This window comes from Molossus molossus, unplaced genomic scaffold (genome assembly GCF_014108415.1).
Source record: "Molossus molossus isolate mMolMol1 unplaced genomic scaffold, mMolMol1.p scaffold_m16_p_6, whole genome shotgun sequence".
Taxonomy (NCBI): domain Eukaryota; kingdom Metazoa; phylum Chordata; class Mammalia; order Chiroptera; family Molossidae; genus Molossus; species Molossus molossus.
The window spans coordinates 102,576,529-102,603,977 of NW_023425399.1; the positions used below are offsets into that span (position 1 = coordinate 102,576,529).

The 27,449-nt window shown below is 37.6% G+C and overlaps 1 protein-coding gene across 6 annotated transcripts; it reads left to right on the forward strand.

Annotated features, from left to right (window-relative positions):
• The first annotated feature begins 1,065 nt into the window (after window positions 1-1,065).
• On the forward strand, window positions 1,066-26,897 carry POLI (DNA polymerase iota). 6 transcript variants are annotated; one of them, XR_004957110.1, is made up of 10 exons: window positions 1,066-1,171; window positions 2,586-2,708; window positions 4,865-5,029; window positions 8,279-8,431; window positions 10,938-11,174; window positions 13,030-13,208; window positions 13,989-14,077; window positions 17,867-17,997; window positions 18,169-18,383; window positions 22,767-22,879. XR_004957110.1 is itself a non-coding variant. In XM_036245379.1 (10 exons), the coding sequence occupies exons 1-10, from the start codon at window positions 1,066-1,068 to the stop codon at window positions 26,620-26,622; spliced, it is 2,211 nt and encodes a 736-aa protein (XP_036101272.1). In that variant the 3' UTR covers window positions 26,623-26,897. The 6 variants fall into 6 exon arrangements, 5 of the variants coding, with proteins under 5 accessions (XP_036101272.1, XP_036101273.1, XP_036101276.1 ...); XM_036245379.1 differs by lacking the exon at window positions 18,169-18,383 and adding an exon at window positions 25,801-26,897 and having other exon boundaries at window positions 22,767-22,972; XM_036245380.1 differs by lacking the exon at window positions 18,169-18,383 and adding an exon at window positions 25,801-26,897 and having other exon boundaries at window positions 8,348-8,431; window positions 22,767-22,972.
• The last annotated feature ends 552 nt before the right edge of the window (window positions 26,898-27,449 follow it).

Here is a 27,449-nt window from a genome sequence, read left to right on the forward strand (position 1 = left end):
GAGAGAGAGAGAGAGAAACATTGATGTGAGAGAGCAACATGATCTGTTGCCTCCCATATGTGTCCCGACCACGATGGGACCTAAAACCTAGGTACTTGCCCTGAGGAGAATCAAACCTGCAACCTTTTGGTGCATGGGAAAACGCTCCAACCAACTGGGCCACACAGCCACACAGCCAGAGCAGGGCTTATTTATTTATTTTTTTTACAATGTAGAAACTGAGGCTCACGAGGCTCATTATAGTTACACAACCTGCCCAAAGTCACACAGCATGTTAATGGGTCTGCATTAGAGCTTTTTTTTTTTTTTTATCCTCAACAGAGGACATTGTTTTTGCATTTATCTTCAGACAGAGCTGGAGGGAGAGTTGGAGGAAAAGAGAGAGAGCAACATTGATGTGAGAGATGGAGTGGTCACCACCCACACGACCCCTGGGGGTCGGGGACAAGGATAACCCAGGTGCGTGCCCTTAGCGGGAACCCAACCGGGGCCTCTCTGGTTCGCAGCCGATGCTCTAACCGCTGAGCCAAACCGGCCAGGGCTGGATTAGAGCTTTTATCTGACTCCAGAGCTCAGGTATTAAACTTCTATTCAGTTTAGATTATTAAAAATTCAAGGGTCCAATGTGGCACAGCCTCTTTGAACCAAACAACAAACACAATGCAATGAACTTGAACACACTTGCTAATTCTATCGTTTACACGGCCGCCTCGCTCACCCCCATCACCATAAATCATTCCGTGTCTAACGTTCAGCGATTTTTCTAAATCCATCGGGAGAACAGGCTGCCCTCTGGGTAGAGATAAACGAGTGCTAACACCGAGGACCTCAAGGACAGAACGAGCGGTTTGGGATGGCAACGGCTCACTTCCGACCTCGACGGCACGAGGAGACGTCCGCGCGTGGACCCACAGACTCCCGTCTATCGCTTCCATCCGGGCAGCGGGCTACTTGGCCCAGAACGCGCAGGCGCGATGGCCGCAGCGCCTGCGCGCGGTCGCCCACGGTTTCCCTGGAGACCGGGCGGAAGCGGCCGGAAGCTGCGCTGCGGTTGGCCGCCGCGGGATGGAGGAGCTGGGGGTGGAGCCCGAGGAGGAAGGCGGCGATGAGGAAGAGGACGCAGCCCTGGCCATGGAACGCGCGGAGGCGGGGGTGTCAGTCGGCTCGCCGGGTGCGCCGGGGCCCGAGGAGCCTGGCAGCCTCCTCTGGTGTAAACGAGAAGGGCGGGGCGGGCGGACGCCCGGGGCGGGGGCGGCAGCCGTTGGGGTGCGACCGTCCCGCCCCGCTTGGTTTCTTTCGTCTTCCTGGCTCTGCCCGGAGGGCTGCCCTTCGCGGCGTGGTGTTTTGGGGCCAAGACCCGGAGAGGGGTGGCTGCACCTAGCCGGAGTAGGGTGGGCGCGTCAGTTTGTTGGTCGGGGTGTAGCAGTCCCTCAAAGAGCCCAGTGCAAGCCGGAGAGGCTCCTGGGCGGTTTCAAGGTGCAGAAGAGGGGAACCTTGTCGCCCAGTGTCAGGGGATGGGGCCCGGCCTTAGTCTGGGCCCGGAACCGGGACGGGGCGCGTGTGCGTGATCGCTTCGCAGGTGACCCACTTCCAGCCTCCGCTCTACCTTGTATCGCTCAACCCCGGTGCCTGAGCCCTGGGCCCGCCTTTAATTTTAATGATTAAACTTTCAAATGCTGGATTTACGGAAGTTGGAGAGAGAATTTTCCCTAATGTTCATATCTTACATCACCACGGTACATTTGTCAAAACTAAGACATTAACATTGGCATAGTACTGTTAACTACAGCACTAACTTTGTTCACATTTTATCAGTTTCTTTTTCCACTCTGTTTTTTTCTGTTATAGGATCCAAACCAGCATATCACATTGCATTTTAACCTGCCTTGTTTTTAAACGGTTGTTAACAGCCGAAATCTCATCTTTCCCATGCCTCCATACCAGCCTCCCCATTCCCCAGGACATGAGCTACTTTTTAAAATCCAAGAAATATTCACTCATTCTTTCAATTCAGGGAGCATTTATTGGTAGTCTATTATATGCTAGGTACTGGTGATTCAGCACTCAATCAGATAATCTTTCTCTCGTATGGAAGCTAAATCTAGTCCACTGGAACCCCTGTGTTCTGTATTCTGCAGTTTTGCATTTCTGATTTTTTAAAATTTAAGGACATGCTACTTAGAATAATTTTTAAGTTGGCTGAAATCAGTGTTTCAACTTTTCTGCCCCTTCCGATTTACCCTAAATTTTACTATAAACTTCCAAGTGAGAGGGTTACCTCTTGCATCTTCCATTATTGATCAAGATTTTTCCCCTCAAATATATTACTTCTTGAGAAAAATACAGTGTACAAAGAAATGCTAAGTAAGTAATCAGGACTGAAGAACCTTCTGTAGATGGAGTTGCTCTCATGTCTTTGTAATTTTTAGATGCTTTGACAGATACAATCAATCCAGGAAAAAAACTTTTAAAATCATTCAGCATTCCTTTTCTCTCAATTACCACGTTTTAAGGAACTGCCAGTTGCTCAGAGATGATATGCAGCCTGAATATATTTTTGTATTTCTTTGCATATTGTGTATCAGTTCATGATCAAGTGGTGCCAGCAGGAAGTTCTTCATCCAGAGTCATAGTACACGTGGATCTGGATTGCTTTTACGCACAAGTGGAAATGATCTCAAATCCGGAACTAAAGGGCAAACCTTTAGGTAATTATGGACACTGATAATATTTTTGCTATATAATAGGATTAACACTCATTTATTATATTCTGATTTATTAACCATGTTAAGAAAGATTTTGGAAGCAGTTCTTAAAGTGCTTTATAGACAGAATCTTTGCTTCACTACCAGGCATAAACTTTATAAGCCTCATTTCATAAATGGTGAATTTGACGCAAGTATTGTAGACAACAGAGTAGATGAACGGAAAGATCATAATAAACTTTCCGTCTTTTTCTGTGTTTGAAATTTTACAATCTTCTTATCTCAGAACAACCTTTTTTGTTACATTTTAATAGAAGTTTTCCTCTACCCCTCCCCTTTTTGAAATCAACTCTTAATTTGTGTAACATCTGATAAAATAGTTGGATTTTGAACAGAACCCTAAATATTAAGGCACGTAGAGCAAGCTTTCCATAAAAACACAATATCTTTTTAAATAAAAGGAAAAGAGAAATTTTACTTTGAGGATTTACTTTTAATATCTTGGCTCGTTTTAACATTTTTATTATATCTTAAACTAAAAAAGTGAATTCACAAAAATATCTTTTTTTATTTTTATTTCTCACCCGAGGACATTTTTCCCTTTTTTGTTCAGATAGAGTGGGAGGGAGAGAGAGGAAGAGAGAGAGAGAGAGAAACATTGATGTGAAAGGGACACATCGAGTGGTTTCCACCCACACTATCCATCCAGGGCCGGGGACAAACTGCAACTGAGGTATGTGCCCTTGACCAGAATCGAACCTGTGACTCATTGGTCCACAGGCTGATATTCTAACTGCAGAGCCAAACTGGCCAGGGCCAAAAACTTCTTTAATTTTCTTTTATACATGTAGTAAGGATTTATCTTATAGTATAAGCACAAAGAGCAGTTTTGGTTCACTTGTTGTTAAGCTCTTGTGCTAGTTTGGTTTTGATAAATCCTATTTCAATCCAGACTAGTTGATTTACTAAACAACAAAGTTTTTGATATGCCAACATCAGTGTAGGATCTTTAAACTTTCCTAAGGGTGTCAAGGAGTTAGGATTAGGGGACCTAAATTTTCTCCTGAAGGCATTTCAGGAATGATTGTTGGGAAGTGAGATGTTTCTAGGAGAAAGCAAATTAGTTTTCCATTTATACTCAACAAATATATGACGACATAACTTTAGATGGTGACATATAGTGGTAAGTCCATATAATTTTATTCTACATTTAAAAACTACTTTTTTTCAGTTGAGGAAGTTACCTGTCTAAATTTGTGTGTAGTTCACTAATGAATCTTAACTACTTTTGACCCAGTGACTTTTTGGGCATAATCTGATATGTCAAAAATCTATATGTGAAATCATGTTTCTTTACCTTGTTTATATTAAATTTTAGAAACAAGTATTTTACATTAGGGAATGAACATAACCTTTTTTTCCCTTACAAGTTTGTGTTTTATATATTTTAGATGAACATTACTTTTACAGTGGTAAGCAAGTAATCAACTTGCATAAAGAGGAAAACAAATTTTAGCAATCTTAAGCCACCACTAAACTAGAATTTTTATACATTCTCTAGATCATAATTTAATCATTTTGATAAGGAGGGGCTCAGAATGCCACTCACTATCTAATATTGTCTGCAAATGACTAGGAAGAATATTCAATAATTAGAACATTTATTGGAGAAGATCCCTGATAATAGCTGTAGGTTGGCACTTGTAACAGAACATTGCTTTATATTCATTGGACAGTTACTCAGAAGACAAGTGAGTTTTTCTAGTAGCAACCAGTAATGAATTAATTGTACTCAGTTATTTTCATCTGTTTTTATTTTTTGGTAACATGGGCTAGAATTATATAGAGAGTTGTATGGAGTTAATTCAATACTTTAATCTTTTTTTGTATTGTCTGAAAAAAAAAATCCTAGAATGGTATTTGTATCTTTTTGCTGAAGACTCCATAGAATCTATTGATTTGTGGTAATTTCTGTTAAATTTTACCTTATAGAACTTTGTTGAATGGAGGCTGTAATTTTAACTGAGATAGAGGTTTTTATTTTTATCAGAACAGATTGCATTTATAACTGACAGTTATAAGATGGAACTAGTAAATTATATTTTAAGATGTTTCTTTAATTCTGCTCCATTTTCTCATCAATTATTTGTGTTTTATAGGGGTTCAGCAGAAATATTTGGTGGTTACCTGCAACTATGAAGCTAGGGAACTTGGAGTAAAGAAACTTATGAATGTTAGAGATGCAAAAGAAAAGTGTCCACAGCTGGTGTTAGTTAATGGAGAAGACTTGACTCGTTACCGAGAGATGTCATATAAGGTTACAGGTACAGGTTACAAGCAATATTCTTTTAGCATTAATTTTTATATAGGACGCCTATTTATTACATGAATCTTTTAATAAATGTAAAATACCATAAGTCAGTTCCTTTTTACTTTAACTTGCTTTGGGGTCTTGCCCACTTTTTAAAAAAAATTGTGTGAGGATGACATTATGTAAGTAACGTCAACAAAAAATGTAAAGTTGAAGGAGTTTGAAGTCTGTCATTACTGGTGTAAATATAAGAAAAACCGGAGAACAATTTAACAGCGAGAAATGAGAAGATACACTAAAGAAAAAAAATTTTTATTTTAAATTTAAGTGAATTTTGAAGAAATATGTTATAGGCTAATGCATTAGAGTTAGTTGGGAGAGGCTTCTGCGGTGTTTAATGTAATTATTAAAAACCGATTTGTTAAAAACTAGCTTTCTATTTATTTTTTTGCTCCTGTTTTTGTTTGTTCTTTCATTATTGTACGAGTTTTCAGATGAAAGGGTTAAATATAATAATCAAAAGCGCTAACAAATTGATAAGAAAAAATACTCAAGAAAAATGGACAGAATATTCATAGGCAATTGACAAAAAAAAGAGCAAACACAATATCTAACTGATCTGGAAAAAAGAATGCTCAAATTTATTATTGGCTAAGGAGATTTGAATTAGTAATATATTTTATATCCATCTTACAAAAAAAGTAAAGAATGTGAGAAAAAGTAGAAACAAAGTATTATAGCCTTTTTGAAAAAGCTATCTAGAAAACATTTTTTGAAGTTAGATATATATTATATTTTTTAACCCAGTGATATAACCTCTGGGAATTTAAGAAAAAAAATCATAAGGTCATATGTACAAAAATGTGTATTGTAGCATGGTTCATAATTGGTAAATGTAGAATGAAAACAAATGTTCATTAAGATGAGAATGACTAAATAAACTAAGACTTTTCTATGATAGAATATTAAATAGCCATTAAAAAGTATGCATTGGAGCCCTGGCCAGTTTTTCTCAGTGGTTAGTGTCGGCCCATAGACTGGACTGAGGGTTGTGGGTTCGATTGCCAGTTAAGGATATGTACCTGGGTTGCAGGTTTGATCCTGGGCCCCGGGAGGGTTCGTGTGAGAGGCAACTAATCAAAATGTCTCTCTTAAATCGATGTTTCTCTCTCTCTCCTTTCCTCCCTCCCTCCCTTCCACTCTAAAAATCAATGGAGAAACATCCTCTGGTGAGGATTAACAACAACAAAAGAATGTTTGATTTATAAATATATACCATGTTGAGTGAGCAAAAAGTTAAGCTGCAAAAAAATGTGTCATATTTTTCCATATGTCTAAAATAATAGCATAAAATCCTCTCCTACATATATTTGTTTATGGCCCTGGCCGGTTTGGCTCAGCGGTTGGAGCATCGGCCTACGGACCAGAGAGTCCTGGGTTCGGTTCCTGCCAGGGGCAGGTACCAAAAAAAAATACCTAGGAGTGAGATTCCTAATCAAAGACCATATATGTGTTTGTGTATATATGAACAGGAAGAGGAACATGAGAGGATATATACTAAGTTTTTAACATTAGTTACCTTCTGGAGGGAAAGAGGCCGATGCTGAAATGGAAAGAAGGGGAAGAAAGGTCAGCCATGCAGAAACGACAAGACTATCGTCCCAAGATAGTGCTTTTGCAGCAATGCACAATTGTGTGTGTCTGAATATTAAGAAGTTAATTTTTGGTGTACACAGAAGAGGTTTTATGATACATAGAGTTGTGCATCTTGTTTCTGTTGTTGGTGATCTAACATGTCATTCATATATAGCTGCTCCACATTCTTTTTTTTTGCATTTTGTTCCATACTTAACCAGTCCTCTAGTGATATGAAGACAGTATGTCCCACTTTATGCTTAATGTCCCTGCATAATTATTAGTAGCAGCTCCTTTTACTTAAAAAGTGTGTTGTTTTGAATGACGAATTATATGGTTTCCCTGAGAGTGATGGCTTAATAGGCTCTTCACAACCTTTTGCTCTTAACTAATATATACTTCAGTAGACATTTTCTTATGGAAATTTTGGCATATGTTTATGGGGATATTAATAAGGTAAGTTTCTAGAGGTTAATAGCTAGATCAAAGGTAATTTGCATTTAAAATTTGAGCACTGCTCTATGTTGTACTTGAATTTGTCTCAACATATTGCTAATGTGTACGTGAGCATTGGATATTCTCAAATTGTAAAAATTTTGCCTCATAGGTGAAAAAAATAGTGAATTTCTGCCATCCAGCTGGTATCAATAGTGATTCAGAGATAAATGAAAATTCTTAATGATTTCAAAGTTGTAATTAGTCTTAATACTAAAAATGAGAATTGATAGTCCTTTTGACTTTATATCAGATCTTAGTTCAGTTCAATTTAGTAAACATTTGACTTAAAGACTAAGTATTGTGCTAGTTTCTGGAACGCATGCAAATCATGATCACCCGTTTGGTGTAGCTCAGTGCTCGAGCATCGACCCATGCACCATGAGGTCGCAGGTTCTATTCGTGGTCAGGACACATGCCCAGGTTGTGGGCCCGATCCCCAGTGGGGGGCATGCAGGAGGCAGCCAATCGATATTCTCTCTCATCGATGTTTCTATCTCTCCCTCTTTAAAAAAAAAATCAGTAAAGAAAAAAAAATAAAATCATGATCCTTCGTTGCCCTTAAGGAATAAGCTGAGAAATGACTAATTAAAATCTTGGATTGTGATGTATTTTGAAAATTAAGTGAGTTTTCTTTTAGGTTCAGTAATAACCGGAAATTATAAATTTTACTTATTATACTTAGTAATTATAAATTTTGCTTTGTTTTGCCTTTAAAAACTCCTGTGGAAAATATAGCTAGAATATATTATTACTTGTTTTTACTATTCTAGACAGACTACAATTTATTCTTTGACTCACTGCTTTAAGATCATAATTAACTGTAAGCATTGATATTTAATGTACTACAGATATAGAAGTGATAAGTATAGGAGATTGTACTAAATCTGTGGCTATGAGTATCTGCCCAGGAAATCATTTTTGGACTTATTTTACTGGGAAAATATTGCCTTTACTCAAAGTATGGTGCAGAAAAAAAATCGCAGTTAACTGAGGACTTTATTAAATATATTATGGAACTGTGAATATATGTAAAACCTTTAACAACATATTTGAGGTAAGCATAAAATAGTTTAATTTATTCTAGTTATAACTTCAGTTACATCTGTGCTCCAATGTTATTTAAATTTAGAGTTGTTGGAAGAATTTAGTCCAGTTGTTGAGAGACTTGGATTTGATGAAAATTTTGTGGATCTAACAGAAATGGTTGAGAAGAGACTACAGCAGCTTCAAAGTGACGACCTTGCAGCACTGACTGGGCCCGGTCATGTGTACAATAATCAGTGTAAGTGGTTCTTCATTTATTATACTTGCAATTTTCAAGTACATATATTTCTTTTTGTTGGTCATTTCTTTTCTGTAATACTTTTTGTTCTTTCTTTATTATTGTTGACACTGTTACAGATGTCCCCATTTTCCCTCCCTTTGCCTACCTCCTTCCCTCCTGCCATCACCATCCTGTTTCTGTGCCTGTATGTTCTTTGGCTTAATGATCCATGAATTCAGTGACTTAATTACTTTCTGAAAATGTTGTGGCTTTTGTTGGAGGTATAGCCGTATTTCAGTAGTCTGTCCAAGATGACTAAAATTAGTGTTGCTCAGAGCACTTTTCATTTCTCTGACACAGTCTGCGCAATACCATTTTTAAATGTCATATCTCTTTAGGTCATCCTTAAGTTACAAGAATTGGCTTGGTAATACACTTTTTAGAATAATTTTTGATTCTCTTAAAACTATCTTTAAGCAAAATTTTCAGGTAGATGAAACTTGCCTTTGTTGCCTCTTCTATTCCCCCAGGCACCAAGACCCTCATGCTGCCCCCTCACTTCCTGAGTTAACCCTTATGGAAGCTTGTCCAGGCCTTCCTGCCATCGTTTGCAAGCTCCTGTTTAATTAGTTCAGATGATCTTGCCATCCCTTTGCATGAAAACAATGGTTCATCTTCAAATACTAAAGTTTAAGTGACTGATGGTATTTCCAGGGATCTTTGCATTTGAAAATAAGCTGCAGTAAGCTCCAGTGACTAGACTTTGAAACATCTTGTGACTCTGCTGTGACTTCCACATCATACCACATAGAGGACAACTGCTCTGCTTTTGTGTAACGCTTGCCCTGACCACCTTGCTCCTAGGTCTCAGCATACGCTTCCTCTTATCCCCGCTTTTTGAGAGCTGGTGATCAATCTCCCATCTAATCCTCCACCTCCCCGATATTAAAGAAAAGGGGGAGAGCTACACTTCTCTTCTAGAAGCAGACGTGAAGCTTTCCTATCTCTTATACCTGTGATCTTTTGTCACTTACAAAAACTAAGTAGCAAGAAGGTTCCAAATATGTTTCTGTGTAATTCTTTTTTTTATTTTTATTTTTTATTGATTTTAGAGGGGGAGAGAGAAAGAAACATGGATGAGAGAGAACATCAGTCGGCTGCCCCCTTCATGCCCCCCACTGGGGATTTGGTCCACAACCTGAGCATGTGCTCTGACCAGGAATTGAACTGGTGACCTCTTGGTGCATGGGTCAGTGCTCAACCACTGCCACACCAGCTGGGCTGTTTCTGTGTAATTCTTTTTTTTTTTTATCCTTACCCGAGGACATTCCTTCATTTTTTGTTCAGATAGAGCGGGAGGGAGGGAGGGAGGGAAGGAGAGAGAGAGAGAGAGAGAGAGAGAGACATTGACATGAAGGGGACACATTGAGTGGCTGCCACTCGCACGACCCAACGAGGGCCCGGGACAAACCGTAGCCGAGGTACGTGCCCTTAGCGGGAGCTGAACCCGGGTCTCTCTGGACCGCAGGCTGAAACTCTAATCACTGATCCAAACTGGCCAGGGCTCTGTGTAATTCTTAAAGTAAACTAAGGCTTTATTTTATTTATTTTATTTTATTGGTATGTGCTCCTATCGGGAACCGAACCCGGACTCTCTGGTCCGCAGGCCGATGCTCCAGCCGCTGAGCCAAACTGGCCAAGGCAACTCAGGCTTTATTGGTTAGAACATAGTACAGAGAACTAGTTTTATATCCTAAAAAGAAAATATCGATTTTTCATGAATTCTTTCTCCTCCCCACAAAATTTTGTAGAAACAATTTTACACCTACAGGAAAACTGACAGAATATAATGCAACGAGAACACTCATTATACCCTCTTTGTCGATACACCTGTTGTTACCATTTTTCCACATTTGCTTTATCTTGCTCTTTATTGATTGGTTGACTGATGAGCCATTTGAAAGTAAATTATTGATATGACACTTCCTTTGTAAATACTCCTGAGAATAAGAATCGTCTCATATAACTAATATCATTTTCACACCTAAGAAAATTTGTAGATAATTTTCTTACACTTTTCATAAAAGATCTCTTAAAATATGGACAGACCTAAAATTGTTTTTCATATAGCTCATGTAAAGTTTAGATTCAGATCTTGAAAATTGTAATGTTAGCTTTCTTATTAATGTAATACTTTTATGCTTACACAGGTAAACATGAATAAAAGTTTTACTAATGTCAGTAGGAATTTAAGAGAGATCAGTTTTCATATTCTGTTCATCAGTAAGCAAGCGCTCCTGTGCATTCTCTGTCACAGGCCTTTGGAGCTCACGCCCTGTACTTTGCAGAATTCCTGTGAAGAACAAAGCAGATTGGTGCAGTGGGTGGCAGTGTGGTGGTGGTGGTGGGGGGGAGGGCATTGAATATAGGTTAAATAAACCCTGTACCCTTTTAAAACTCATTTGTAGAAACGGAAATGAAATTTTTTTATGGTGACTTTTAATGACATTGGCTGTTTTTGTAGCTATAAACCTGAATGACGGCCTGCACATCAGACTGCTTGTTGGATCTCAGATTGCAGCAGAGATGCGGGAAGCCATGTATAATCAGCTGGGGCTCACTGGCTGTGCTGGAGTGGCTTCCAATAAATTACTGGCAAAATTGGTTTGTGGTGTCTTTAAACCAAATCAACAAACAGTCTTATTACCTGAAAGTTCTCAAGCTCTCATTCATAGTTTGAAACACATAAAGGAAATGCCTGGTAAGACAAATATATTTAAAAAATATATTTTATTGTATTTCTTTAATTTAAAAATTATAGATACATGTAATTAGCTGGTAGAGCCTATGTTTTGGGCTCTTGGAGAAAACCCAACAACCTAATGTTTTCTGGAGGGAATCTGTATTAGGAAATACATGAAAGTACTTTTCTAGTTTCACCTACTTTTGTGTAGTTTGAATATGATCGTGAAAGTTATAACCTGGAAGCGTATAGTCCTTTACTTCCAATCCCTGGTTCATACTCTTATTTTGTACATTGCATCTAAAGGAGAGGGGAGCTGGTCTTTTACTAACTGTATTTGGGGATTATATATAAAATCTTAGGCTACAAGGGATCTTCCAAAGCATTTAGGCGAAGTTTATATTTTAAAGATGAGGAAACTGATTTTCTTGAAGGGTTCTGTGATCTTTTCAGGTCATGGGGCAAGTTTGTATCATTGAAAATCAAATACTTATATTTTTATAGACCATCAATAACAGATATGTTAAACTTCATTTCTGTGGCATTGCCAGGGATGAAGATGTTATAATAGAATTTTATGGAAGTGAATTTCTTTGACAGCTAAAACTTAATCTTTAGATGTCATAACTTCATGGGTTTTTTTTTCTAAATCCTCACTTGAGAACATTTTTCCATTTTTTTGTTCGGATAGAGTGGAAGGGAAAGAGAGGAAGAGAGAGAGAAACATCGATGTGAAAGGGACACATCGAGTGGCTGCCACCTGCTTGACCCAGCCAGGGCCGGGGACAAACTGCAACCGAGGTACATGCCCTTAGCGGGAACCGAACCCGGGTCTCTTGGGACTGCAGGCCGATGCTCTAACCGCTGAGCCAAACTGGCCAGGACGATAACTCCATGTTTTTAACCCATGTTTATGTGATTCCAAAATGTGTTACATACTGCCTTGCCTTCCCTAAGTAAACAGTCATTAACTTTTTGTATGAACCCAAGTCTGTTCTGAAGAACAGTTACTGTGTCAGGTTACATTGAGGACTGTATACTGATATTTAACACTATTATTGGGCTTTACCTTGAATTATTTATTTATTTATTTTTTTACAGGCTTTCTTTTTTCTTCCTTATTGCCAACTTGCTAACCTTTTTTATTTCATCTGTGTAAATATGTCACTCCACTGTAATAGTTTACCCTACACACCCATCACTTTGATTTACTTCTTTTAACTATTCAAGGAAACCAGATAACTGTAGAATTCATTTTTTAAAAAAAATGATAGGAGTAAAGGGCACTAAATTGCCTGAAAATGTTTCCTGTGATAAAATATGACTGAATTTTCCTGAAAAAAACTGTATGATAGGAGTTTTGCTAATGAGAATATATCTTTGTATATATTTATTTGGTTTGCTTTCTGGCTCTTAGTTGTATTTAGATGGTAAATATTGCCAGATATGACTTATAGATAACTGTGTGATGTGTGTATAGAAATCAGATTTCTACTCAGCACATGCTAATTCATTTTAATTGCTTTGGTGACAGTCTTTCTTTATTTGAATAATCACCATGATTCTTGAATACTTCCACAGTGGCATATAACAGGTGGTAAACATTTCATTTTATCAAGACAGAGTGTATTGGTTATCTCTACAGTTATTATAGTATATTAGGTATATTGGGGCTATTAGGTTTTCAGAGTGGTTCGTATAACTCATAGGCCCTGAGCAGAAGAACAATCTAATTTTCAATAACGTTTGATCTTAGCAATATGTTAATTATGGAATTTAAAGATATGGTTGACATAGTAATTATAATATTTTAATTAGCTTTATTTTAAGGAGAAAAACTATTGTAACACCCTATGCATTTCTTTTTGTTTAGGTATTGGCTATAAAACCTCCAAACGCCTTGAAGCACTGGGTATCAGTAGTGTGTATGATCTTCAAACCTTTTCATCCAAAATATTGGAAAAGGAATTAGGAATTACAGTTGCTCAGCGTATCCAGAAGCTCAGTTTTGGAGAGGATAACTCTCCTGTAACACCCTCAGGACCACCTCAGGTGCATGATAATGATATTTTACTTGAGTACTGATTGTCACATTATTCGAGATAAAGATTTCTAGTATATTGCTATGTTTATACTATTCTAGTTTGCTTGTTAATACATGATCCCTTTCCTATGAGGAGGCTAATTTATTATAATAGATTAATAAATATTCTTAAATTGAATCTAGGAATTAGTATTTCAGTCTCAGGTTAGTCAATAACCTATATTACATATATGAGGCAAAATATTTTAATTTTTTTGAAAGTCTTGATTTTAGAGTAGTCTAATAATTTAGGAAATGGAGAAAGGTATAATCACCCAGTTCACATTGATTGACTTTTTTATGTGACAGGCACTTTACTAAGTACTTTCTATATATTAGTCCATTTAATTTTCACAAACCTTCTATTGTTTGTTTGGACCTTTTCCCCTCTCTTGCTTTCCCTCCTGTTCTTTTTTTAAGATGAGGATACTGTACTTTAGAAAGGTTAAATAACTTGCCCAAGGCTAAATTCAAGTCTTAGGAGATTGAGAGCCTTGCTGTAATCACACAGTGAAGCTCGGAGTTACTACTAGAACTTTATAATGTTCTTAACTTCCATTGCACTTGTTCTAGTGGAGTACAGTTAACTTGCAGATAAAAAGAGTTAAAATATAAAAGTGAACTAAAGGGCTAAAACTAAGCATCAGAGGTAAGTTAGTCAAGAATGTGTTGCTTTACTTGACATAATACTGATAATTGGATATGCTTATTTGGCTTTACAGTAATCCCTATTTGTGCTTCTTTGGTAGTCCTTTAGTGAAGAAGATTCATTTAAATGTTCATCAGAAGTCGAAGCTAAAAGTAAGATTGAAGAATTACTTGCTAGTCTTTTGAACAGGTGACCTTCCATTTTGCCATATCCTACATATTCTGTACATAGAATATGGAAAGAATGCTTGATGTTCTGTCTTGGAATTTACAGATTAACTGGAGACTAAACAGTGTAATGATAGACCATTTATCACTGAATTTCTCTACATTATAAACTACTGCAAAGGTAGTAATAGATGCTCTTAACTAAATTTAATCCATTTAGTTCCATTGGTTTTTGGTATCATTGTGGTTATACTGTGGATCTTAAGCTGCTGATTGTTACCTAAGAGGTTTTATGGATATCTCTACGATCTCTACACCTATAAATTTGTATTGGTTGAGGATAGGTAGTTATTAAGAGCAACAATGATGGAGAAAGAGAAGAATCCTCATATCTCCTTTGTCTTAGACTACGTGAAAGAAAATGGAGTCAGAGAAGAGCCAAATGGGGCTGCGTGTGAGCAGTGAGAGAGATGTGGGTGTGCGGGCCGCTGGTCTACAAGCACATGAGGAGTGTCGACTGGGATGTGCGTGTACGGCTAGCCTACAAAATGTACCTTTCTGGTGCTCCTGTGCCATCATGTATCTATTCTCAATATTCTGTAAACAGAGTGTGATGTCTTTTCCTCTCATTTCTTTGATTTCTCAAAATGGGATGTCAGGGGGTCTACCAGTCTTGGGTAGGTGTGCCTCTCAGGTGATGCCTGGATGGCTAACTGGCGAGAGAAAAAGGGTTTGGGTGACTCTAAGTATCAGAAACTGATGAAGTGAGATTTCCTGCAGCTTTGCTGTCCCATGCAGTGTGGTTCTCATGTCTTGAGCAAAGCCATGCAACTCATCATTTTCTGCATGCAGCTGGGGCTGATCTGTGACCCAGCTCCAGGGGTATGACTCAGGCAGGGCCCATGAACATGCTTGTGAAACTGGGTCATCTGCTTGGCTTCAGCTAAATACAAGATTACTAGGAAAAGCCTGGCCGTTGGAAAAAGTTCTACACAAAGAAAAATCACAAGAATTACACATTTTATAGGTTATTTTATTTGAAGAATCAACTCAGAAATGAGATTAGGTGCTCTTAACCTGTGACATACCAACTATTAACCATTTTCTTATCTCTGCTTGCCATTCCCTCGTCCATACCATGGCCCCTTATTTCAGTAATACCATGTAAGTGACTGGCAAAAAAATAATCGTGTGTGTGAATATATTTTCTTTCTAGCGTATATGATGACACTGTAGGTATGTAAGAGGTATAAAATCATCTAATTTTTTTTTTATCCTCACCCGAGTACATTTTTGTATTTATCTTCAGATAGAGTGGGAGGGAGAGAGGGAGGAAGAGAGAGAGAGAAACATCAACGTGAGAGAGACACATCAAGTGGTTACCACCCACATGACCCCAACTGGGGCCGGGGACAAACTGCAACCGAGGTACATGCCCTTTGTGGGTACCGAACTCGGGATTCTCCTGTCTGCGGACCGGTTCTCTAACCGCTGAGCCAAACTGGCCAGGGCTAAAAGCATCTAATTTTTAATCTAATTCCTAGGCAATAGTTTAAGATTGCTTAGAATATAAAATTTTTCTCGTATATCTTAATTAGTTATAGGAACCATATCATCTTTGAATTGCATAATGACTTAACAGAACAAATTTAACTGGAAGATATTTAAACCAGTAACATGTTTATGGGAACTATTTAAGATATTTATTATTTTAGTAAAGCAGCAGTCGGGATGTATCCGATAAAAGCAATAAGAAAAAAATTATTTACTACAAAAATCTAAATTTTCTCATTCAAAATATTCAATTTGAGTATGTTTATCAGTGTACAATATTTTTATTTTACATTTGTGGTTTTTAATGCATTGTCAGACATATACAAAGTAAAATGTTATTTTAAAAAACTTTTTTTCTTTATTTTTTAGAGAGAGAGGAAGGGAGAGGGAGAGATAGATAGAAACATCGATGAGAGAGAACATTGATTGGCTGCCTCCTACATGCTCCCCACAGGGGATTCGGCCTTCAACCTGAGCATGTGCCCTGACCAGGAATCGAATTGGCAACTTCTTGGTGCATGGGTCAATGCTCAACCACTGAGCCTCACCGGCCGGGCTAAAGTGTTATTCTTTAATGACATGTATTTTCTCTAATTAGATTTTCTACTCTTTAAGTGAATTTTCTGTATCATTAAGAATTTTGTTTTCGTCCTGGCCGGTTTGGCTCAGCGGTTAGAGCATCCGCCTGCGGTCCGCAGAGACCCAGGTTCGGTTCCCGCTAAGGGCACGTACCTCGGTTGCAGTTTGTCCCTGGCCCTGGTCGGTTGTGCGGGTGGCAGCCACTCGATGTGTCCCTTTCACATCGATGTTTCCCTCCCTCTCTCTCTTCCTCTCTCTCCCTCTCACTCTATCTGTACAAAAAATGGAAAAATGTCCTCGGGTGAGGATAAAAAAAAAAGAATTTTGTTTTCAACCCCAAAACCAAGACCATTTGGATAGAACACTATTTTTGTAAATATTTTTATTTATTGATGTAGAGAGAGAAAGGAAGAGAGAGGGAGAAAGAGAAACGACATAGATTTGTTGTTCTACTTATTTATATTTTCATTGGTTGATTCTTGGGGATTAAACTCACAACCTTGGCTTATCGGGACAACACTCTAACCAACTGAACTATTTGGCCAGGGATGGATGGAACACTTTTAAGATATACATATATATAGATAGATAATATATATATATATTAAGATATCTATCTATCTATTTTCTTAAATATAGTATATCATTGATCTTTGAAGTTATCACTCTAATATGCCACATAATGGTGATATTATTACTGGTTCTCTTGGATCTATTTGGGGAGTGTTCTTTGACAAAAATAATCTTATTGTTTTCTTTTTGTAATCGTGTGTGTGTGTGCGTGTGTATGTATATATAATTTTTTAACTCCTTACCTGAGGATATTTTTCTATTTATGTTCAGACAGAGTGGGAGGGGGAGAGAGAGAGAGAGAGAGAGAGAGAGAGAGAGAGAGAGAGAAAGAGAGAGAAAGAAAGAGAAAGAGAAACATTGATTGGCTGCCTCTTGCACAACCTCGACCGGGACTGGGGATCGAATCTGCAACCCAGGTGCCCTTGACTGGAATCGAACCTGAGACTCTTTGGCTCGCTCTCTAACCACTGAGCCAAACAGGCCAGGGCTGTTTTGTTATACAAAAAATGTATAAGAAATGTGTCACTTTTCATACATTTACTTTGTCAGTGAATGATTCAGTTTATTTCCTGCTGTTTTTAATATTTTGCTTTTAGTTACATTTTGGACTTGGATTATAAAATGACTTATGTCTTATTTCTGTTTTTTTTCTGATAGCACTCAATTCTGAGTGAGACCTGAGAGCCTTACACTTAAAATTTTGAGCTGCCCTAACTGGCGTGGCTCAGTTGGTTGGAGCATTGTCCTGTACACCAAAAGGTGGCAGGTTTGATTCCCAGTCAGGGCACGTCTGGATTGCGGGTTCGATTCCCAGTTAGGGAGCATGTGGGAGGCAACTGATCTGTTTCTCACATTGATGTTTCTCTCTCTCTAAAATCAATTAAAAAAAAAAAAAGTTCATGGTGCTTTAAAAAAAATTTCAGAGCTATAGTGTATAGATTATTTGGGCTATTCAGGGACCTTTATTGCTTTGCTGCCTAGTTATCAACTGTATTTATTATTGTTATAGTTAATTAAGTCTGACACCTTTAGATAAATTAAGTATATTACACAATTTTTAAAAATCTTTAGGGATTACTTGTTTTCCCTTTCTCTTTATGTTTAGAGTATGCCGAGATGGAAGGAAGCCACATACAATAAGGTTAATAATCCGCCGGTATTCACCTGAGAAGCACGGTAGCCGTGAGAGTCGTCAGTGTCCCATTCCATCACACATAATTCAGAAGTTAGGGACAGGTATGGACTAATTTCCTAATAATCTAATTGGCAGGTTGGACTCCTAAAAAAGCAAACTTTGAATTAGAAATATGATCCATAGATAGAGGGTCTTCACAGAGAGTTAGTGAGTTATGAAATCCCTTTATTCTATCAAATTTTCACTGGAAAACTTTGTTGTTTTTTTTATAGATAATAAAAGTAAAGACTCAGTTAAGAATTTTTCCCAAGTTCAGAGAAAACAAAACTACCATAATTATTTGGCTTGAGATAACTTCTTTAAGAATATTTAGATTGTTTCCATTTTCTTGGCCATTATGAAGAATGATGCTGGCAAGTCATTGGGCGGATATATGCTTTTGTTTACCTTGGGTGGGTTACAAGAAGTGGAACTGCTGGCTTGTATGGTAAGTTCAACTCTAAGACACTGCCAAATTCTTTCCAAACTGAGTATAACAATTTACATTCTCACTAACAGTGTATGAATGTTTCAGTTTTTTCAGATTCTCACCAACATTTAGTATTGTCAGTTTCTTTTATGAAAGTCATTCTTGTAGCCGTGTAGTGGTATTTCATTGTGTTTATATTTCTTTTATGGATAGTTCTCCAGCTGTAATTTTTTCAGAGTTGTTTTGGCTATTCATGGGCTTTTGTTTGTAGAAAGATTTTAAAGTAAGAATTTGATTTCTCTATTTGTTAAAAGTTTATGCAGATTTCTAATTTATTTTGAATCTGTTGTAGTAATCTGTGTCTTTTAGAAATGTATGCATTTCATTCAGGTTGTCTAATTTGTTGTCATGAAGTTGTTACTATTCCCTTATAATTCTTCTAGTTTTTGTGAGGTCTATAGTGATATTCCTCTTTCATTCCTGATTTTGGTAATTTGGTAATTCTCTTTTTTCCTTTGTCTTTCTAGCAAAGATTTGTGAATTTTGTTGACCTTTCTTTGAGGTCCACCTTTTTTTGTCATTGTTTTCTGTTTTTTTTTTTTTTCTTTATTGATTTTAGAGAGGAAGGGGGAGGGAGAGAGAGATAGAAACATCAATGAGAGAGAACATTGATAGTCCACCTCCTGCATGCCCCCACTGGGGATCAGGCCCACAACCTGGGCATATGCCCCGAACGAGAATCAAATCAGCGACCTATTGGTACATGGGTCAGCTACACTCAGCTACAGCAGCTGGGCACTTACCTTCTTTTCTAATACTTCATGCTTACAGTTATAAATTTCTTTTTAAGCAGTGCTCTAGCTGCATTCCATAAATTCTGTTATGTTTCTCTTTCATTAAGGTCAAAATAGTTCCTAATATCCCTTCTGATTTTTTCTTTGACCCCTACATTTATGTAGAAATGTGTTGCTTAATTTCCAAATATTTGATATTTTCCCAAATTTCTTTCTGTTGTTGATTTCTAATTTAATTACATGTTTATCAGAGAATATGCTTTGAATAATTTCAGTCCTGCAAATTTATGGAGCCAAATGTTGCCTAGCTTATGGTGTATCCTGAAGAATGTTCCATTTGTGTTTGAGAAAAAGAGTTAAATGACACTATCAAACCATTCTACTTAATTAAAATTTATGGAATACTTGACCAAAATAACATTTTTGAATAAAGTTTGTCTGGATATGTAATTCTTGAGTATTTATTTTTCTTTCCATACTTTGAATATACTATTCCATTGCCCTCTAGTTTCCATTATTTCTGATGAAGAGTCAGCTGTTAATGGTTTTATTAGTCTCCTTACAATCAGGAGAGAATAACCACTCAGAAATTTGAACTGGGAAAGTTTTACAGAATTATTAAACTGTGATAGGGGATTTACTATAAAGGCATAAAGAGAACTCTTTTTAAGATGATATATTCAAGGGCAGAGGAAAAGGACAAACTTGAAAAGGGCAGTTCTCCTACCTCTCGAAGAGAAGGTGTGGCTGTAGAACATGGATGGTGGAGAAATTCTTCTAGTTACCTGGCCCAGAGTTGGTCCATAGTTACTGGGCAAAGAGAAAACCACCCACTGATCTACAGATAAGCCGAGTCTGGCTGGTGGGCACACAGGAGGAGTTGGATGTTGGGATTTTACTCACTGGCAGGACAGTGCATGAGCTGGGGTATGCAGTATTTATGTGGGGAGTGCTTCTGTTAACAAGGTGAGGCTGTTGTGTGTTTGTGCTGAAGGAATCTACATTTTTGTGCTAGCACTAATGGGAGGTTATGGTGCCTGCATAGGAATTGCTGGAGGGAACAACCCTTCGGGGGTGTAGGCAATCAAGGCTCTTAGGTGGGTCTGCAGAAGGAGTCAGGGCACTGTTATGGCTCTGGCCTGGTGTGTGCAGTATTTGAATTGGTGGTGCCATGGTAACATGGTCACTAGGCTTGGACTAGAGCTTGAGGTTGCTGAGGGACTGAGTGTACATGTGTGGTGTGACAGAGCCTTATGTACTGAAAACAGACCATGTAACAGGAGCAAGAAAAAGTAAATACAGTACATTGGAACCAGGAAGAGAAGCCCCTTTTCTCCTCTAATGGTGCTCCAGGACTCTCTACTGAAAACACTTAACATGTTCAATGTAAAAAGTCAAACCCATTATCACAGAGCAGGTACTGAAGGGTGACTTTGGAGCTGAGAGGCAATAATTTGTTAGTAGGCATAGTTGTATTGTTCTCCTTTGTGTGATGAGTCATTTGTCTCTCTTTTTTAGCAGTTTGACTATATGTCCGAGTGTGGAATTTTTTTGTGTTTATCCTACTTGGGATTTATTTAGCTATTTTACAGGTAGAATAATTGTTGAATAAAATTTGTAGAGTTTTTGACTCTTATCTCTTTAAGAATTCTTTTGTTTTCTTTCTCCTTCTGGAACTCTGATTATACATATGTTGGTATGCTTGAAGATGTACTACAGGTGTGTAAGTTCTATTTATTTTTCTTCAGTCTTTTTTTTCTTTTTTCCTTTTCAGATCAGATGATTTCTATTGAGCTGTCAAATCCTTTGACTAAACTGTCATCTTAAAACTGCTTTTGCCCATCTAGTGATTTTATTTGTTTTGATTACATTTTAACTCTAGAATTTTCTTTGTTTCTTTTTTTAAAATTGAGATTCCCCCTTTTTTTGTAGTTATTATATTTTACTTCTTTAAAATGTTTTCTTTAATTCTCTGAACATATGTGTAATAGTAACTTGGAATATTCATGATGTCCAACTCAGTTAATTTCTATTGAGTGATTTTTCTCCCTGAATCAATCAGACTCTCCTGTTTTGTTTTATTTATTTATTTTTGCATGTATTTGTAATATTTTGTTGAAAACTGGATATTTTAGATAATGTAGCATTTCAGATTTTTTTTCATGTGGGCGTTTTATTAATTTTTTTAACTTGTGTGGACTCTTAAGCTGTAGAATATATCATTCTTATGATATATTGTTCTGGTTTCTCTACTCAGATTTTTAAATTTAAATTTTAATATGTTAGCTTCCTAGGATGTTATGCCTGTGTCTGTATAGTTTAGGGGTTAGTCACTGATTGGCCAAATGCTGGAGACTGGAAGGCTTCTACCCTCTATGAATAGATAATGTGCATGGGTTGGAAGCACTTTAAAATTTTAGGCCATGTCAGGTCTTCCTTGGCTTTTAGGCCCTCTTGCAGCTCCGTTCTGGCCAGGGCTGTAAGTGGAGAGCTTGGGCCCTGTCTGCCCTCCCCTCAGGTGCAGGCAGCCTCCCAGTCAGCTGGGGTTGTGAGGATAGTTGATTTAGTCCTCCATGGGTTTTCATTTCTAGATCTGGTGAAACTTTCGGCTGCTCCACTGATCTTCACTCACCTCAGCCACAGCTGTGGCATCAGGCTAGAGAGCTGTGCGATTTCTCCAGTTGTTTCTTACTGAATGTGTTTGTTTTACCCGCAGTGGTGCTGGGTGTGGGCTTTTGCCCTCTGCTTCATATCAGACCTGTTCTTTTTGACATCAAAGCTGTGTAAAGGGAGCTGTTAGCCCTGGCTGGTGTGGCTCAGTGATTAGAGGAGTATTGGTCCATGCACCAAAGTGTTGTGGGTTTGGTTCCAGGTCAAGGGCACATACCTGGGTTGCAGGTTTGATTCCCAGCCTGGTCAGTCAGGGCCTGTATGGGAGGCAACCAGTCACTGTATCTCTCTCACATGGACTTTTCTCTCTCTCACTCTCCCCACCCCTTTCTACTCTGACTAAAACATCAGTGGAAAACATTATCCTCAGGTGAGTATTAGCAAAACGAAAATTTTTTTTAAAGGGAGATGTGAACAACTCTAGACAAGGCTGCTGTCTCCCACTTTCTTACCTAAGTTCTATGTTAACCATTTTTGTACTTTTTATTTTTTGGTGGTACGTACCACTAGTGGGAACTGAACCTGGGACTCTTTGGTCAACAGACCGATGCTCAACCGCTGAGCCAAACTGACCGGGATTACCTAAGTTCTAGCAGCTATTCATAAATCAGTGCTTCTCACTTTATTTGCCTTTGGTTCAATTCCAGATCCTCAAAATGATTGCTTTTGACAATTTTGTTCAGTTTTATTATATTTAATGGGGAGATTTTTCTGATGTCATCACTCTACTATAACCAGATATCCCATATTTCAAATCTTTTGAAAACTTTTACTCATTTGGCATTTAGTATTAATGTTGAGATGTCCCAGTTTCATACCTACTGTCAGGATGTCCCAATGAGATCTATTTAGGATTTTAATTTAAATTAGATTAAGCTATGAATGTTAATTATTATATAGTATGCTCAGATACTATCTTCTTAAATATTTCATTTAGGAAGTTATGATGCAATGACCCCAATGGTTGATATACTTATGAAACTTTTTCGAAACATGGTGAATGTGAAGATGCCATTTCATCTAACCCTTTTAAGTGTGTGCTTCTGCAACCTGAAAGCACTAAATGTTGCTAAGAAAGGGTCTATTGATTATTATTTGACACCATCATCATCAACAACTTCATGCTCTAGCAAGCGCAGTTTTGTAAGTACACTGTTACTGAATTTGTGTGGTTAAATAACAAATCTCAGTTTGTATTTAACTGATACACTTTAGAGTTTCTTTTAGGTTATACTTTTTGAATGACTTACGTGTATGTAATACCTATCATATTACAGTTGCCAGCCTTAAGTATATTGTGCTGTGATCAGGAAGACAACTTAAGCATCACTGGGTAAAAAAGAAAACCATTATAGAGATTTTCTGTTTCAAAAGTATTGAAACACTTTATAACTGTATACAGGAATATGATGATTAGCTCATAAGTATGAAAATATTTTCAGATACTGGAAATCAAATTATTTTGTCTGTTAATGTATACATTAGCTATCAGCACCCTCCTTAGTGTTTTGTTAAAGTATTTAAATTTTCTTGGTTTTGAAATTAAATTCTAACAGCAATATTGATAGAATATGACTGTTCATTTTACAGTTGTAGAAATAAGAGTGTGGCAATAACCCTGGCTGGTTTGGCTCGGTGGTTAGAGCATCAGCCCACAGACCAAAGAGTCTCAGCTTCAATTCTGGTCAAGGGTACCTCGGTTGCAGTTCATTCCCCGGCCCTGGTCAGGGTCATGCAGGAGGCTGCCAATTGATGTGTCTCTCTCACATTGATGGTTCTTTTTTTTTTTCTCTCTCTCTCTCTGTCCTCCTCACACTCTATGTGAAGATCAATGGAAAAATATCCTTGGGTGAGGATTAAAAAAAAAAGAGTGTGGCAATAGAGAGGCAAAGGTCAGTCATATTTTCAGATGACTAAAACAAATCCTGTATATGGCCATTTGGCAAACCTCTATTTACTAAATGTGGGATTCTTTAAAAAATAATCATCTTTACTAAACTGTTCATATCTACAATTAACTCTTTTTTTTTTTTAATCCTCACCCGAGAACATTTTTCCATTTTTTGTTCAGGTAGAGTGGGAGGGAGAGAGAGGAACAGAGAGAGAGAGAGAAACATCGATGTGAAAGGGACACATCAAGTGGCTGCCACCCGCACAACCGACCAGGGCCGGGGACAAACTGCAACCGAGGTACGTGCCCTTAGTGGGAACCGAACCCGGGTCTCTCAGGACCGCAGGCCGACGCTCTAACCGCTGAGCCAAACCGGCCAGGGTTTTTTTTTTTTTTTTTTGAATCCCTAGCATCTGTTTCAGGCTCTGGCACATACCAGGTGCTCAGTAAATGTTGCTAAGTGTCATTCTAATTTCACCCTACAAGATGTCCTTCCTTCCTTTGACTATGGCTACAGATTAATACTTTACATTTGTAGAACACTGCAGTTCTACAATTAACTCTTAAAGTGTTTTTATTATTTTATTTTTTATTGTTTAATCAGTAAATATAATTTTTGTAATTTTATTTACACTTAATTTTAAAATGAGAAAAGACTAGTGTTATAGAAATAATGAATTGTTGCCCTATTCAAATTACTTTTTTTCTCTGACCAATTTTATTCCATATATTAACTGAAATTTTAAAGGTGTTGGCTTTTCTTTTTAATCTGTAGAATGAGAACTAAAGGTCTTTAATTTATAGTCGTATTAGAGAGGTAAGTATGAGTGAAAGTACCTTGTGTGTGTCTGGTACACAGAAGGGGCTGAGTAAATACAACGGCCTGAATCTGTTTTCCTCCTTTCACTTTTTTGAAGTTACTGTGTTGATGTTTCTTTCCTGAGTTATATTTGACTGTGTATGGTGCTTAAAAATTCAAGTGAAAAATTTTATGTAAAAAATGAAAATTAGAATTGAAGGTGTTTTAAAATTTTTATTCATGTATAAATATTTATGGGTAGTAAAGGGTAAAGGTGGCCAAATATATGGTGATGGAAGATGATTTGACTTTGGGTGGTGGGTGCACAATGTAATATTCAGATAATATATCATAGAATTGTACACTTGAAACCTATATGATCTTATTTAAAACATTTTTTTCCTTTATTGAGTTTTTTTTTAGAGAGAGGAAGGGAGAGGGAGAGAGAAATAGAAACATCATTGAGAGAGAACATTGATTGGCTGCCTCCTGCATGCCCCCCACTAGGGATCAGGCCCACAACCTGGGCATGTGTCCTGATTGGGAATTGAACTGGCGACCTCTTGGTGCATGGGTCGATGCTCAACCACCGAGCCACAACGGCTGGACCCTGTATGATCTTATTAACCAATGTCACCCCAATAAATTTAATTTTTAAAAGAGTTCTATCTTAATAATGATGTTGGATTTTTATCATAGAAGTATTTTTTGTCCTTTCTGTCATTGTTACAATTCAGAATAGGGATTTTTTTTAAATTTAATTTTATTTTTCTATCACCATTTATCCCCTCTATGCCCTCTTCCACCTACACCCACCCCTCTCCCTGTTAGAATAGGGAATTTTTTAGAAAACTAGTCCTTGATGCTCTATGCATACATATAAATAAATCTACTTATATCTATTTATACGTATATATGTAAATATTTAGATACCCCTAGGTGAATCATTTTCTAGGCCATCATTCTTTTATTCACAGAATTGGAAGTTTGAATACATGATTGTTAAGATCCTTTCCAGGTCTCTCAACACATACCTACCTTCTGCCTCAGTGCTGCCCAGGAAGGGAACCTCTTCCTGGAATAGCGAGTAAAGACCCACACATAGTGGAACTAATTGTGTGGATTAGTCATCTCTAGTTGTTGGGAACTGGCTTTTAAAAGGATTAAAGTTATTGAGTAGGATAGAGACACTTGGTCAAATAATAGGTACGTTCACAGTTCAGCAGCATGAGTATTTAAAGATATAGATATCTAAATTATTATCTTATCCTTGTGTTCTAGAAAATGAAAGACACTCATATGGAGGATTTTTCCAAAGACAAAGAAACAAATTGTGATTTTCTAACAACTAGAAGAATTGAAAGTACAAGAACTGGGGAGTCTCCACTAGATACTATACATTTTTCTAAAGACAAAGACAGTGATGAACTCCCTCTCTGCTCACTTCCTGAGGGTATTGACCAGGAAGTCTTCAGGCAGCTTCCAGTAGATATTCAAGAAGAAATTCTGTCTGGAAAATCTGGAGAAAAAGTTCAAGGGAAAGGAAGTTTGAGTTGTCCATTACATGCCTCTAAAGGAGTATTATCTTTCTTTTCTACAAAACAAATGCAAGATAGTCCCTTAAATCCTGGAGATCGCTTATCCAATAGCAAACAGATACTCTCGCTCTCTCCCTGTGAACCAGGAACTTCAGGCTTAAATAACAGTGGGTCCTTTTACCCGTCTAGCCAGAAGGATTATTCACATTATGTAGACAGTAGATTAAAAGATGAACGAATGAGTCAAGGACCTAAAGAATCTCAAGCATTCCACATTTCAAATACAAACCCTGCTGTATCTGTTTTCCATTCATTTCCAAATTTGCAGAGTGAGCAACTTTTCTCCAAAAACCACACTACAAATAGCCATAAGCAACCAACAGCAACAGTGTCTCATCATGAAGGACTTGCAGAAAGTAGAGAGCAGGATTCTACTGCTGAGAAAGTTACTTTTCCTTCTGATGTTGATCGGGAAGTTTTCTATGAACTACCAGAAGAGGTACAAAAAGAGCTGTTGGCCGACTGGAAGAGAACAGGATCAGATTTCTACATTGTACAAAAATAAGCATGTGCAGAAGAAAGGTCTAAAAATCAAGGGAAAGACCATTGTTCTCAGATTAGTAGTTTATTAATAAGCTCATCTAAATTAAACACTAACAGGTATTCAATAATATAGCAATCCAAAGTAAAATGTTCCAAATAAAGCAAGATTAGTTATGGGAAGTAAATTCTGGCACAAAGTATAAAAAAATTTATAAAAGAAATAATGTAAAACATTACCTTCCTCTTAGTTCTAAAAGTATTTTATATTGTTTTTCAATAAAAAAAATATCTTGGTCAGCATTAGTTCATTTTCCATAAATTCAGAGGAAAGATATCCTGACTATATGCCTTCATATAAAAAAATAGACTGGCCAAATTATTCCTATGCTATAGCAAAGAACTTTTTTTCCCTGTGAAATATGGAATGGCTCAAGAAATTCAGCCCACTAAGAAACAGCCAAATAAGAGATTCTACTGCCAACTCACCTATTAAAGATGTAGATATCTTTGAAGTAGAGTACTATGTACCATTAATATTGTTAATTTAAAAAAAATAGCAAAGTGAGCCCTGGCCAGTTTGGTTCAGCGGTTAGAGCATTTATAGACCATTGAGTTGCAGGTTTGATTCTGGTCAAGGGCATGTACCTCAGTTGCGGTTCGCCCCGGCCCTGGTTGGGGTCATGCGGGAGCAGCCAGTTGATGTCTCTCTCTCACATCAGTGTTTCTTTCTCCCTCTCTCCCCCTCCTTCCCATTCTATCCGAAAATAAATGGAAAAATGTCCTTAGATGAGGATAAAAAAAGCCAAGTGAGCCCTGGTCCATGTTGCTCAGTGGTTAGAGTGCCGGCCC

Coding starts and splice junctions, on each gene's coding strand:
- POLI (XM_036245379.1), top strand. CDS start 1,066: ATGGAGGAGCTGGGGGTGGAGCCCGAGGAGGAAGGCGGCGATGAGGAA. Junction 2,709..4,864: donor ACTAAAGGGCAAACCTTTAG/GTAATTATGGAC, acceptor TGTGTTTTATAG/GGGTTCAGCAGAAATATTTG. Junction 13,209..13,988: donor CACCCTCAGGACCACCTCAG/GTGCATGATAAT, acceptor CTTCTTTGGTAG/TCCTTTAGTGAAGAAGATTC.